This window comes from Brachycentrus maculatus, unplaced genomic scaffold (genome assembly GCF_059751285.1).
Source record: "Brachycentrus maculatus isolate JH-2025_06_01 unplaced genomic scaffold, ASM5975128v1 h1tg000153l, whole genome shotgun sequence".
NCBI classification, from domain to species: domain Eukaryota; kingdom Metazoa; phylum Arthropoda; class Insecta; order Trichoptera; family Brachycentridae; genus Brachycentrus; species Brachycentrus maculatus.
The window spans coordinates 1-15,140 of NW_028280906.1; the positions used below are offsets into that span (position 1 = coordinate 1).

The following is a 15,140-nucleotide window of genomic DNA, read 5'->3' on the forward strand; positions in this document are numbered from 1 at the left end:
TAATAGAAATTTATAAAAATATAAATAAAGATAAATCCATAACTGACAATATGACAATGACTGAAGTCTCCCCTTTTTGTCTGTGTTCTTTCTGATGAGAAACAAAATAATATAATAATATAATGATAATAATGAATAAATAAATGAAAGTAGGAAACAACTCTTGCCGCCTCTTCAACCTTCAACGTCCCAAAGACCCAACTCTAAAATTTAGAATTAGCGTCACATACGGTATTTGAAAATGATGCGGAATGCATCGAAACACGTGTCACAATAGATTTTAAGAAAAAGTGGTATTTATATGGTAAAACATAATTTTTTTTTTTTAAATTGGCTATTACAACTTCATTGCGTGTGAGTTTGCTAAATACGTAATAAATTCAAATGTATTTTATATCATACGCTTGTCAGCACAAAATAAAAGAGTTATAGAGGAAGAATATTTTTTTTATAAAAATACAACAAGAAATAACCCCTCTAAATTGAAAATTAAACTTTTATTGGATGCACCATATTATGTAATTGAGAGGGTTCATTTCCAGCGCCAGATTCACAATTCGTTCACGCGTGGATAACGACGGTACAACGTAAAATGGTCTTGTCATAAATATTATATTTCTTGCCCTCCCCTCCGTATTATGGAAGCTTTGCGTGGAGTACAAGATTTTGGATGAAGATAAATTACTCTCCTTTAATCTATGTAGATACAACATTTTGAGTGTGTCCAAATACTTGTTCACAAAATCTGGATTATCTCCAATTACAGGAGTTATTTTCATAGTAGTGAAGTTCTAGTGATTCAAGAACAAGGTTTCTAAATTGGTTCATATATACAGAACTTCCAAGAATTTGAGTGGTGTGGTTGTCAATAATGAGTAGAATTGGTGAATGTTACACGTGTGTAAAGTGATCACTTAAAAAGCCTATGAAAGTCGTCAGCCCCGTAAATGCCCTGACTTCCATATTCTTCTTCATCTTTAATGAGATGTCAATAAATACTATGTAGATACACTCACTAATATTCTAAAATATATTTTGAATAAAAAATAAAGAAAAGGCCTTCATCAGATTTTCATTCACAGACAGAACATCATTCACAATTTATTAAACATTTATACATTATTCAAATGAAATCATTATTTACATCGCTTGTGCCTTTTTGTCAAGGCAAAGCTCACAAACAAATCTTTTTCCTAGCCACAATCTATAAAAATGGGGCACTCTGCACGTCACTCCTTGTCCTTATTTTTTTTTTCTTACTCTAATTGTTTTCTTGCATAATTTCAAAATGGATTTATTGCATTTTATCCGATCTTACCCATTTTAACTGTGTGAAAATATACGTATTATTTTTCTTCATTTCGTTATCATTTAACCCACCGGCATCCAGCCACCATATCTAGCCGGCTAAGAATATTTTACATTCGCTTACCAGCCGCGGTTTGAACCTCACCTCCGTCCGTGAGTAGTTCATATTATAAAGATATTTCAATGATATATACAAATCAGTAAAGAAAACTGTTGGCAATGCATTATTTCTTATTATTCTTATACAATTTTCTAACGGCATTCGACCAAAGATCTCCCTGTTAAGATAGAATTATCCTTTTGATTAATATATCAAGTAAATTCAGTTAAAATTCAAATCCCAGGCGTTACTACTACTGAGTTATTTTTTCATGTTTTCTTGTCAATTTATCATATTTCTGATCTAGACACTCGATTAAATACGTGCGTTTAAGTTATCTACTATATTTATGGGTGAAAACAGTAACAGTTGCAATTTTGAGACAGTTTTTTTTTTATTGAATGGTTGAATTTGAACGTTTTTCATACTTTCAAAGTATGAGTCACACGTAAGCATTATGGTTTGTTGGACTGATTTATACCACAAAAATAAATCTATTTAGTGCTTGCTACCTTTTTCTGCATTTAAAGATTATTTATATGTTTGTTCTCGTTTTATCAGGTGCAAAATATTAGCGCGTCGTTGTTTGACAAACAATGTCACCTCCCCTCCTTTTTTTCGGGGTACATTCAATTAGCATATGTACGTATATACATATTTAAAAAAACGATAATCGGATGGGATAAATATAAGGGGTGTTTGCAAAATAATAGGAATCATTGAAACTGAAAACTACAGGATTACCGGATTTTTTTTGACACTGGGATAGTCCAACATATCTACAGTAACGAAGAGATTAATTGAAACCAAACTTTTTTGCTGTATTTTCTTAAAAAAGTTTTGTAAAATATTTTGTTTAAAAGTTACGTCACAAATTAATATTTAATATGATCTCATTTGGTTTTGGCACGTGGATGCCATTTTTTTGCCTGGAAACCATACCTGAATTATGGACAAAATGAGCTTTTTCACCGTAGCGCAATCAATTTTGGAGAGCCGATTCTTACAGGTTGCCAATAGATTTTCAATTAGGTTTTTGTTTGGAAAAATCTTGACCAGTCCAACACAGTTCATTGTTTTTGTGTGAAAATTTTCATAATTTGTTTGGATTTGTGGCAGGGCAGGGGGTTAAATCCTGCTGAAATATTCCATTACCATTTGACCTTCATTTTTGTATCTCTGGTAGTATCTTTTCCAGTAGAATTGGGTGATACTTCTCGCTATTCATCATCTCAGTCACTGAAAGAAGCAGCCCTGGTCCACAATACGAGGACATCCCCAAAACAATTTTTTAGAGCGTGTTGAAAATACGAAGAAAAAAAATTGTGTCAGTCAATCTGTTCGATACTGTATTTATCTAGCGATCTCACGAAAACAGTGTTTTTCTTTTACATCATTTCTTACCACAAGTGAATGCCGAAACAATAAATAAAACAGATTTTCCATAACGTTATGACGCTTGCAACGAAAATACATTATTCTATTCATAGTTCTTGGATTTTGTTTTAAAATACATACCTCTGTGACATTGATAAAACTTCTGAAATTAAAACACGCAGGCCTTGAATTTATAAATATTTTCGTTTTCTAAATGTTATAGACGGCATAGGAATACGTATTTATGGCATAGAAATACGTAATCAATCACTTAGTGTTTTGTACCGGGATGCCATTCGCGAACATTTTCCATATGGATGAAATAAAAATAATACAATTTAAATAAAAACACTCGTCACGCTTTTTCTACCCATTTTTCTTACGACCGAAATAGTAATGTTAAAAACATATTTTAAATTTATTTCGATTTATTTAAACGTTGAACCAACTGACTAACCATCTCCCCGCCTCTCCGTAGGGATAGACAGAGAGAATAGAACGCCACCCCAGTCTTTCTATCTTTGCAAACGATCATCGCCCCTTCCACATTCATTCATCTCCTCATACATACATACCAGTCGATTATTCCTATTCCCGACCTGACTACGTTCAAGTATTTGGAATACTTGACCCGGTCAAGTTTTTCTTGGTCTCCCTCTACTTCTATTGGTAACACATTCGCCTCATAAATCTCATTTACTTTTCTTTCTGTACTTATTCGATTCACATGCCCAAATCATCACAACACAACTTTATTAATTGTATCGATAATGCGTATGTCAGCCTTGCATTCATTCGGACATCCATCATACATTGTTTTACTACATTGAGAGATCCCATTTCGATTGCATTCAGTCTACTTTTTTTTGCCCCTTCACTTCCATACATTTTAACGTCTTTGATAGAATATACTTTGGAGGGCTTATTGTTAAGAAACAGTATCTCTTGACCTATCAAAACGGACTAGTGATACTGTTCAAAAGTTTGTTACTGTTTTTATTATAATCTTCTCATCAAATACGTAAGTTGAAAAGGCATTTTATGTTTAAAAGTAAAGTGCCAATTAGTACTTAATTATTTAAAAAGTTGATTGTTGGAGTGAATATTCGGCTAAGCAATTTAGTTTGGACTTTTATCTATCGAAAGCTTTGGTCCATTTAAATCAGCGGCCGTGGAACCGGGGTAAATTACCCCAAATGTGGTAAAAATGAGCTTTTTGGGGTAGTAAGGAAATTTTGTAGTTTGCTATTTCATAAACGTGTTAGTATTGTTACAAATTTAAACAATTCATAAATCGATTAAACGCTGAAGTCATTTCAGATTACTCTTACGTCAAAAAGTCCCAATTTTTAAATAATTGTATCAAACATGAAGCAACATCATGTTTTCAAAATCTGAAAAGGAAACCTGAAAACCTGAATTTTCGTTTGATCCAATTTGAGAATTTCATTTTATTCATCTATTACATACTGACTATTTTCATATAACTTTTTTTCTTTTTCGTGTAAATTAATTCAGTAATAAATTTTATTTTAAAAATACATTAATTGTCTTCTTTTCAAAATGGAGGGAGGGGTCATATCAACTTACGCAAAAATATTTTGGGGTAATGGTTAAAAAGTTTCCCGACCGCTGATTTAAATGATTGGATGATATTGCCCGTGATGTAAACTTAAAAGCACTCATACTATCTAAATACTATATCAGTCGAATCTACATGTATCTGTACGTCACCACCACTGACAAAAGGAGGCTGTCATTGGCGAGAATATTCTTGCAGAGATGTGAGAGGCTTTGCTCGCCCAATGAATTTCTCTCCCACTATGGCAGGTCTAGCCAACCCAAATTGCACCTAAAATTTTCCCCAGGGCCGCTTACAGGCGGTAATATTTTTTTTTAAATTACAATTAATTTCATGCTTTTTGATTTTTTGGTATTTTTAATAATTTGAATAAAGTAAAATCAGGGTAATTATGAAAAAAAAACACATTACTGCAGTCAGATGTAAGAAGAAAACACACATTGATCCAACAAGAAATGTATCTGTACATATAGTAATGAACATTTTTATAAATATTTACAATTTTTTAAATTAAAGAGAAATATTTGTGTTTTTGTTATTTTTATTTTTTTTGTATTTCTGCGGGTTAAAATGTAAAAATATAACTAAAAAAATTAACCCTTAATAATATTCACTGCGATAATATGATAGCTATCTCAGTGTCATGTGGGGCTTACTATATTACCATACCACAAAAGTAACAATGCTTTTTTTAGGAAAAAAAATGTGTTTTTATTATTTACACACATATTTTAATTTCATACTTTTCTGTGAGCCTAAGCGCTTCGTTATTAGAAGTAGGTATCAAATTGTGGCAGAGTGAGTTCGAACCGAGAAACTCTGATTTAAGGCTCCGCGACACTAGCCATGGGACCACAACCCGACACATCACACAATCAAAATGATTAATTAGGACACATAAATTAAAAAATATCACCAATTTTATTTAAAATAAAACCAATTGATCAATGGCCACACAGTTCGAGATTTGAGGTTCTTTTCACCAGAACATATGCATGTCGTGTAATTACAGAAACTTAATTTTTTTTTAAATATGATTTAAAATATATTCTGAATGGGCCGATAATTTTTTTCAATTCATCATACATAACCGCGGGCCGCTCGTAAGGTCGCCGCGGACCGCGGGTTGGCCACCCGTGCTCTATAGCATAGGGCAGGGGTTCCCAATCTTTTTCAGACCGCGGTGCACTCACAAGCTTAGTATTTTGTCACGGCGCCCTACATTAGTAGTTACTTGGAATAGACATAGTGACTTTCACAGTTAATAGTGACCATATTGTTGATGCTACATCTCTGACGCACACTTTGTTTTATTAAAATTTAAAGATAGAAAGCACTGGAAAGATCCTGTACATATTATAGTCGAAAGAAATAGGTACCTTCAATAAAAGTAGTTGGGTAGATAGGCACAAATATTAAAACGTCCACAATATGTAATCGAGTTTAATTATATTTATAAGAATTCAGAATTGAAACAGAGAACAACAAAAATGAAAATATTTGTGGTTTCTGATAATAATAGAGCCTCGCGAGCAGAGAACTCACGGCGCCCCTCTTTACTTTCTACGGCGCACCAGGGCGCCGCGGCGCACACTTTGGGAACCCCTGGCATAGTGCATGTAGTGCAAGGGGGTGGGTACTTTGCAACCTCATAAATTTCCAGATCCCGTCGCATCTCCTGCATTTCGCTGAAAGCTCCGTTAATATTCCACAAGTGGTCGGTCCGTTACAGTTTCTCCCTCAATAACAAAATGCAGTACGACGATCTCGAGGCGGACATAGATACCATTACAGTGCTTGATATCCTGGATGCATTTAGCCAGTTCATTATAGTTGTGCTCCTGTCAGAGCTTTACTTTGTTTTACTAATTGTTATCTTTACTAAGTACACTACGAGGCGTCTCACTATTGGTAGATTAATATACTTCAATATGTTCGCTTTCGGTTTCGGAAATTTCATTTATATGATAATGCCAAATAAAATTTCGTTGTGGATCAATATTCTGTACGTGGTTCATAAAATTATGGTTCTCTTGTATTTTACCCGCGTACCTTAAATTAAAAAATATATTTTTTGTTTATGTTTTTTTTGTTCTCATTTATTTTAATTAAAATTCATTTTTAAATCTTTTTCGTGATACGGGTGCACTTACGAGGAAATTAACGGGTGATTTGATTATTTTTATATTCTTTTTGTCATATGACCTCTCAAAAGAGATAAAAAATCAAATGGTAAATCCTGCTCCAAAAAATAAATTTACAAGATCATAATGATTATTTTTTTATTGAATATAATAGAATTGATGGCAATTTGTTGGAAACCAAGGATATAAAAGATTTTTGTCTTGATTTACATGAAGATTTATATGATTTTTAAAAAATGAAAATTTCATAATGTTTTATTTGCTTATAACATTTTAAGATTGAAAAAAGAGAAAGATTTTTTTATTTTCTAATTAAACCTAAAAATAAAAATAAAATGATCAATTGTTTTTTTACACAATTTGTTACAATTATATTTGCTCGCCAAGTATATATACACACTCATATATATATATATATATATATATATATATATATATATATATATATATATATATATATATATATATATATATATATATATATATATATATATAAATATATATATATATATATTTTTATATATATATATATATATATATATATATATATATATATATATATATATATATATATATATATATATATATTACGTTTATTATGATTGTTTTAAACTTTTTCTGAAAAGACGGTCGTAAGATCCTCAGCCCGCTTTCCGCAGTAGTCGCGAAGTCGCGTAGGAAGGCAGAGTCGAGTAGGGGGGGGCCAAAATCTTCTAAAACCTGTTGACTTATTTCAGTCTACGACCAATGTGTTCTGACACAGCAGTGCGGAACTATACCCAACTCCATGTGTACCGCGAGCTTCCCGGGAAAGCGTTTTCGTCTTTGTAACGCGATAAGCTAACACGCGACTTTCATGAAAATAACTAGAGATTATCATTTTTCTCAACTGTGGCATTGTAAGAATTCGACCTTTTCTATAGTAATAAAATCTGTTTCCACGGCAGGATAATATGTTAAAGGGAAAAATCTTTGTTATTAAACGTTAAAAATGTGACTCTCTAAACTTGTTCTAAAAATATTACGCATTGTGAAAATGTGAGTGTAATGCAATGTATTTATACTTTTGAATAAAATTAAATATATATCACTCGAAGCGTGATGTGTCCGTAAAGATTTTTCGTATCATGCTCGCATCGTAAAATGTTAATACTTCGCAATGTCCAAGTCCATACGAGAGGTGAGCAGCTGCGGTAAGAAAGCTGACAACCATCTGCTGCAGCTGCCCAATGACGTCATCGGAATTGCCAAGAATCGTCTGTCTTCAATCAGCTCTAAGTTTAGAGCCCCACTAGAAATACCTAACGATAGTCAAAAGCCGAGGAACAGGTCTTCTACTCTCAGTTATTTCCGCAAGCCTAAGCTCAAATTCAAAGGCAATGGGAATGAGTTGGAATCGTTGAACGGGGAAGTCAAGGAAACTCCGTTTAACGGGGCTAAACCAAAGTTTAAGAGACAAGCTTCTATCGACATAGTCTCATCTCGACCGGTATCCATAATATCCTCTCACAGGCAGAATTCCGTCGATCAGCTTGAGAGCGCCAGCAGTTTTCCAGGAACATCGCAAAGGTTCGGTTTCTTTAACCATAACCACGAATCTTCGAGCAAAGTTCACCCAGAAGATGGAAGAAAGCCGGCCATTGAGAGCATTTGTCTCTTCCCGCGACTTGTCTTTCCAGTGCACAGTAACGCGATCCCCAGCTCCTCGTTGAGTGCTAACTCGTCTCAAAATCTCAACGTCGATTCGGCCGACCGACCTAGGAAGAAACTATCATTCAGAGAACCAGAAATAGTGGAAACGAACAAGTCTCCGTCGCCTTCGTCGCGAAAAACCAAAATCGAAATATTTGGAGCGTTAAGCGATGTGTCTGAAGATAAGAGTGACGGCGTCGCTTCGCTGCAATCGTTACCTATTTCAGGGGATGAATTGAAAGAAAATGATTTGGAGGTTGGTAATAAACAAGATCTTAATATTCATTGCTAACACTTTCAATAAATATTATAATGAATAAAGTAAATTGGAAAAAATAGGATTTTGTCCTATTTATACGGCTTACGACCCGTTATTGTCCGGTTTAAGTAACTACTTTGTACAAGAGTAACATTTACCATTTTACTCGTGAACACCAACCACTCTACTCAAATTTCGGAAGTTGTATTTATATATCTATTATCACCTTCCTTCACATGATAATTTTCAGCACCATCTATGGTTGAGTCATGTAAGTTTTTTTAGTAAGCAGAGAATTCATTGAAATGTATGTATGATTCTTCCCGAATTATTTTACATGAAACGAAACACTTGAAAACACAATTTTTAATTTTTACTTTATTTATATATTTGATAGCGTTGATGTCACACGTGTATAACTTAATTAACCAGCCTATGACAGGTCATAGGTCCTGTAAATACCCAATATTTCAATAGTCTTCATCTTTGTCATTTATATCAATTTAAATCACTTTTAAGTGGAGACAAACCCAGACTGGTAAACGAATATTTGGAGAAATTCAAAATATTAAAAATAAAAAAAAACAATTTGTCTTGTAACCATATCTACCAATTCCGAAAAAAGGGCTTTCAATTCATATGTTTTAAATTTTAAATTTTATTTTTAGCTTGGTAAATAGATACCACTCAAAATAATGTAATTTTTTCATATCCCCGTATGCAAATATTTATTTACAACATTAATAAATTGTCTGGTCAAATTATAAGCTTAAATAATAAAAATGAAAATGGTATTTTCTGGCGTTTCTCATGTGTGTGATTATGATCCAGGATTTGGACCTCACATACTAATATAAGAGTTTCTGCTTAGTAAAAAGCTTCTTTACATCTCACAAATACATGTCTCTAGTGAAGTTCTAGTGATTTAAGAACAAGGTTTCTAAATTGGTTCATATATACAGAACTTCCAAGAATTTGAGTAGTGTGGTTGTGAATTGGTGAATGAATGTTACACGTGTGTAAAGTAATCACTTAAACCAGCCTATGACGGTCGTCAGCCCCGTAAATATTCATATTCTTCTTCATATTTGATGAGATGTCAAAAAATAATACAAATATTTATATTCAAAACTATTGTCTAAATAGAGTGGGTTAAAATCTAGAACCTCAGAGCTTGCAACGATAAGAACGATAGCACAATTCTAGTCTAATCTGAATCCTAAACCTATGTGTCGTTCTCATATAAATTAGGAATGAAAACATTCAATGTGTAAAGTTTTGTTTACAGTTCATATTCCCAAAACATTTTTATTGCTGGCGCCGTCTTCACTGGATCATTTTATAACCTAAAATTCTCAAACTTAATGATCTGTGAGGTAAAGAATGGGCCTCAGCATTCATTTTTCTCTCAACACCATTTTATTGACTTAAATATTCAGAATAAGCTCAAACCGTACATAGTAATACTGTTCCTACCCATGTTGCGCTGTATAACACCATTCTACACATAATTGACAACCCCATTTGTTTTCATTTATTTATCGATTTGGCGTTTAATTTGTAGGACTCCATTTTGATTTATGTCTTACTTATTAAATTAAACACAGTTTGTTTAGTCTACTAAGTTGTATTTACAACATTTTGAGTGTGTCCAAATACTTGTTCACAAAATCTGGATTATCTCCAATTACAGGAGTTATTTTCATATTATTTTTTGACATCTCATCAAAGTTGAAGAAGAAAATTACTGCCAAGAATTTGAGTGGTGTGGTTGTCAATAATGGGTAGAATTGGTGAATTTTACACGTGTGTAAAGTGTACACTTAAATCAGCCTATGACGGTCGTCAGCCCCGTAAATGCCCAGACTTCTATATTCTTCTTCATCTTTGATGAGATGTCAAAAAATAAGTTGTATTTAATTTAAAAAAAACACATAAAAATTCATATTAAGACAATTTCGCCTAGTTATGGCATTCGTTCGAAAATGCCATAACTAGGCGAAACAATTGTCACAATTTTAATTTTTTGTGTTTTTTTAAATTAAATAGAAACTTGTAGATTCAAAAAATCTGTGTGTTGATTTAAAAATTAATAAAACTCATTGTTTTCCTTCTGCACTTTTTTTAGTAATTCATCTATGGTTATAATTAGCATGTTTTTTTTCCATTAGAAACCTTCGTGAATATTAGGTTCAGTTTTGGATTATTTAACATACGGATATACATGATTTGGATAAACATAAGATGGCTGTTGTGAACTCATATATAACGTGTCACGAGATAGATCAATATATCTAGGAGTTCCAAAAAATTGAGTCCCGACAAATTTCCAATATGTTTAATTTCACAATGCTTGTGAAGCAATGAATACAAAATAATGAAACCATAATGCAATCTGAAATCGCTATCCGCCATGAGCAATGTATAATGTTATATGTTGCTGTTAGGGTGGTGACTGTCGTAACATCGCTCGCGGCGAGCATCAGCGAGCATCCGAAACTATAGATGGAGCGCTCGGCTCGCTGTACTGACTATGCGAATGCTCGCATCGTAACGTGTTACGTTAGTCACCACCCTTACGTTCAACAGATGATTCAACAACAAAAATATTAATGAAATATGTTTGTTTGTATCACAGGTAAAAGCACCAGTTACAAATATACAATAATCCGCGTATTTTAATGTAATGTTGTGTCGAAATTTCAAAGCAATTTTGAATTATTATACGAGACTTATGTCTCGGATAATAATTCAATAAATCTTATGATTTAAAACTAACGAATAATAATATTTTCTTTTAATATCGAAAAAATATTTGTTTACTAAAGACTAAAACATTTTCTGTTTAAAATTATTTTTAAATAAGACAGCTGATGAGAAAATTTGTTTTTCACTAACGAATAATTTCGGAATTTACAGATGCTTCCGAAGCATAAATATAGCTCTAGATGTAAAAAAACAAGTGTTGTCATTTGCTTTATAACTAATATAAATATTTTTTCCTCTTCTAGAATAAGATACATGCACATTCTGCTTCTCGAGAGTCTTGATTTTTCATGCGTTTACTAGAGAAATTCATCAAATAAATTGTTACGCATTTTAGCGTTTATTTATTTTTTTTAAATATATCTCCAAATAAGTTTTTTTCATTTACAAGACTTTCTACCTTGTACTGCCCAGTTTAAGCAATCACTTAATAAAATCATAATAATATATCGCTCACTCCTTTCAAGAACGTCATAAATCAAAAAACTTATTTTTTCAGGAGAACGTTTTTAAAGTTTCGAAATATAACACAATGTATTAAAAATAAATATCAAGCCGCTTATTGAACTTTTTACTGTGCAACACATCTTTTTACGTAAAACCTGACGATTTTTTCTCGATTCGAAAAATATTTAGTATATTTAAAAAAATTATTAAACAATAACTTTTCTTCAAATGCAAAAACAAAACTTTCTGCCCTGTAGCGGGTAAATAATATGCCTCTTTTGCTGGGATATATTGCATTTTCTGGGCATTTCGAAAACATGTACAACTGAAAATTGACGATTTTTGATTTATGACGTTCTTGAAAGGAGTGAGCGATATGTACATACTTTCTTCTGTATGTGTCATGCCAGATCCCCTGACGTCGACTATAACTTCAGAGAAATTGTCCTTGTCTTGTGCAGCTCTAAACAGCACCTCGACATTCCTGCTCCCTGTCCAATCTTATATATTATATTCCGAAGCCAGGAGACGTCTTTTGCCCACATCTCATCGACCTTCTATTTTGCCTTTTATGATTAAGTGCAAAAGCTCGTACTTCTCTCCTCTAAGCACATGTACCGGATAGGACACCTTCCATCACTTTGATATCAAGACAGATGCTGACAACTGTCTTCCAAATCTTGCTCTTTGGAGCACATTCACGTTGCTCACCATACAGGTCCTTGGGCTGTGTAGCATTCTACGAAATAGCCTTACATACTAAACATTCATTATTTTCTCCATGATGATATCCATAAAACTTTGTTTTTTATGTGGTAAATATGTGAATATTACATAATGATCTGTCGAACTAAGCATTTATGAGTCGAAAATCTTTCATTTTTACTTTAAAAGAAATAAACACTTTTTTGTTTCTTTTGACACATTTTTAAAAACCACGACAATAATCCAATAAGTCAAGTATTGTGTTCAATCAAACATTACTCAAAAAGTAAACTCTAAGGTTATTTTTTTAATGTTTTTCGCAGATACTTTGTGGCACATTTTATAAACTTTATAAAATTAAACAACATTGTTTTAACAACTTTTTTTATTATTAGTACACTTTAACCTACCGGTTTCGACAAGAACCTTGTCATCATCAGGGTTCAAAATCTAAAACATTAAAAACATTAAAATACTCATAATTAATTACATTCCCTTACCAAAGAGTGTGTGGAAGTTTTTGTTTTGTAGGGAATATAATTAATTTTGAGTATTTTAATGTTTTTTAATATTTTAAAATTTAAAAAACCCTGATGATGACAAGGTTTTTGTAGAAACCGGTAGGTTAAAGTGTACTACTAATAAAAAGTGGTTAAAACAAAGTTGTTTAATTTTAGAAAGTTTCTAGGGTTATTGTCAAAATTTGATTTCGATAACTCCTACTAAGCGGAATTTCGATAAATTTTGCATTGTAACCGTGCGACTGCAGCAGAAACAATAATTCACGGTTTAATGCCGGTATATATTTGGAGAAATTGGCTCTGTGACGAATCGTTTAAGGTTATTAGCAACACCTCAAAGCGCTAGTTCAGTGGAAAACGTCTGTGTCTTGATGTGTTACTTATTGTTTACTAATGTGTAAATCCTTTCAGTTAAAAACTCAGATTATTATATTCTCAATATTATTAATATTTAAAGCATTTACTTTGTGGTTAGTCATTTTTACTTATTTATTTTTTTACAAAAATGTTAATAAAATTAGTATATACGGTGAGTGGTTATATACTAATTTTATTAACATTTTTGTAAAAAAATAAATAAGTACTCAGATTATTGTTTATTAGTTGTTGTGATCACTATTATTATAGTTATTATAGTTGAAGTTATACTCTTAAGGCAATAATCGATAATTTTACGAAAAGGCATTCCCTACTTTTGAAAAATCATTCCATCGTCAGGTTATTAAAATAAGATATGATTTGACATTTGTATAAAAATTAAATAAAATTTTTAAAGAGATAATTAAGACAAATGATTTTCCGTGACCGGTAGTCACGAATAAGTGTTTATACAAGTGGTATAAACACTTATTTGTCCGCCTCCGTAGTGTAATGGTCAACAAGCTCGGCTACCGTTCTGGAGGTCCCGGGTTCGATTCCCAGGGGGGGGGTCAAATAAGTTATTTTTTCACTCTAACATTTATTCAATATTACCCTGGTACCTGAAGCGTTAACGGTAAGCGTGAAGTGTTAAATATCAAGATAACACTGTGTTTGTATAATGCAGTGCCCTATGCACCATTAGGGTGCGGATAAGGGTTCTAATTGAAAATTGAATTTCACAAAGATAACAATGGATGATAAGGAGAGTGTTTTATTGCCATACCACAAAGTAATCAATGCTTTTAACATACAAAATACATTCTTGTTTTGTTTGTTTCAGAGTCAAGCGATGAGAATAGTCCGAACCGTGGGTCAGGCCTTCGAAGTATGTCACAAATTGTCACCCGACCCTCCGGCTGAGGCGGCGTCTAGTTCGGCCGCTTGCGATACAAGCGAGCAAGCCGCTCCCTCAATATCTGATAAAACAAGCGAAATCAGTGAAAGGCCCAAACGGGGTGAGTGCCAACAACCTATAAGCATTAGTACCCTTAGAATCCTTTGCACATCCACTTTTATTTACGACAATCTAACGAAGGCCTACTTGAAAAATCGCAATAAACTTAAGCGCTATTTTTAATTAATGTTTTACTTAGTAAATACCACTATTTCTTAAAATCTACTGTGACACGTGTTTCGATGCATTCCGCATCATTTTCAAACACCGTATGATTTTTTCACTCTGATACGGTGTTCGAAAATGATGCGGAATGCATCGAAAGACGTGTCACAGTAGATTTTAAGAAATAGTGGTATTTACTAAGTAAAACATTAATTAACATGGAAAGATTTTACCACAAAGTGACTGGCGAATCAATTAATAAAATTATTGAAGCGCTATCTCTACACAATCGAGTGCGGATGAGGGTTAGAAAAATAAATTAAGTTAAAAAAAATAAATGGAACTTTTTTAAACAATTGATAAAATATTTTAAAACAATTATATTTTCATGATAATTCTTAACTTTTATTTTGATACAAAAGAATTTGAATTCCAACCAATCATAATGAGTATAATCATTACTCATACACCATAGGAATTATTTGATGAAAAATATACGAGTACGGGCTTGTGCACTACACGGAACTATACCATCCGGTTATTTTTATTTTTTTATTGATCGAATTTACGCGCACCGTGATCACGCACCGATCAAGCGCACCGATCCGAAGAAAGACGGACATAAGCACAAGCCAATCATCCGTTTTTTCATGCTAATCGGACTGCCGGACAGTAAAATTCCGTGTAGTGCACAAACGCCCATTCTCGTTTTATCAAATAAATTCCTATGGTGTTTGTGTAATGACTTTACTCATTATG

At 32.7% G+C, this 15,140-nt stretch overlaps 1 protein-coding gene across 2 annotated transcripts in view; it reads left to right on the forward strand.

Annotated features, from left to right (window-relative positions):
- Window positions 1-7,285: 7,285 nt before the first annotated feature.
- Window positions 7,286-15,140, forward strand: part of LOC148308642 (uncharacterized) — a 46,476-nt gene continuing 38,621 nt past the window's right edge. For both annotated transcript variants that reach the window (XM_088261406.1, XM_088261407.1), the window contains exons 1-2: window positions 7,286-8,459; window positions 14,103-14,277. In XM_088261406.1, the coding sequence (XP_088117532.1) occupies window positions 7,671-8,459; window positions 14,103-14,277 (964 nt within the window). In that variant the 5' untranslated portion in view covers window positions 7,286-7,670. The remainder of the gene's footprint in view (window positions 8,460-14,102; window positions 14,278-15,140) is intronic.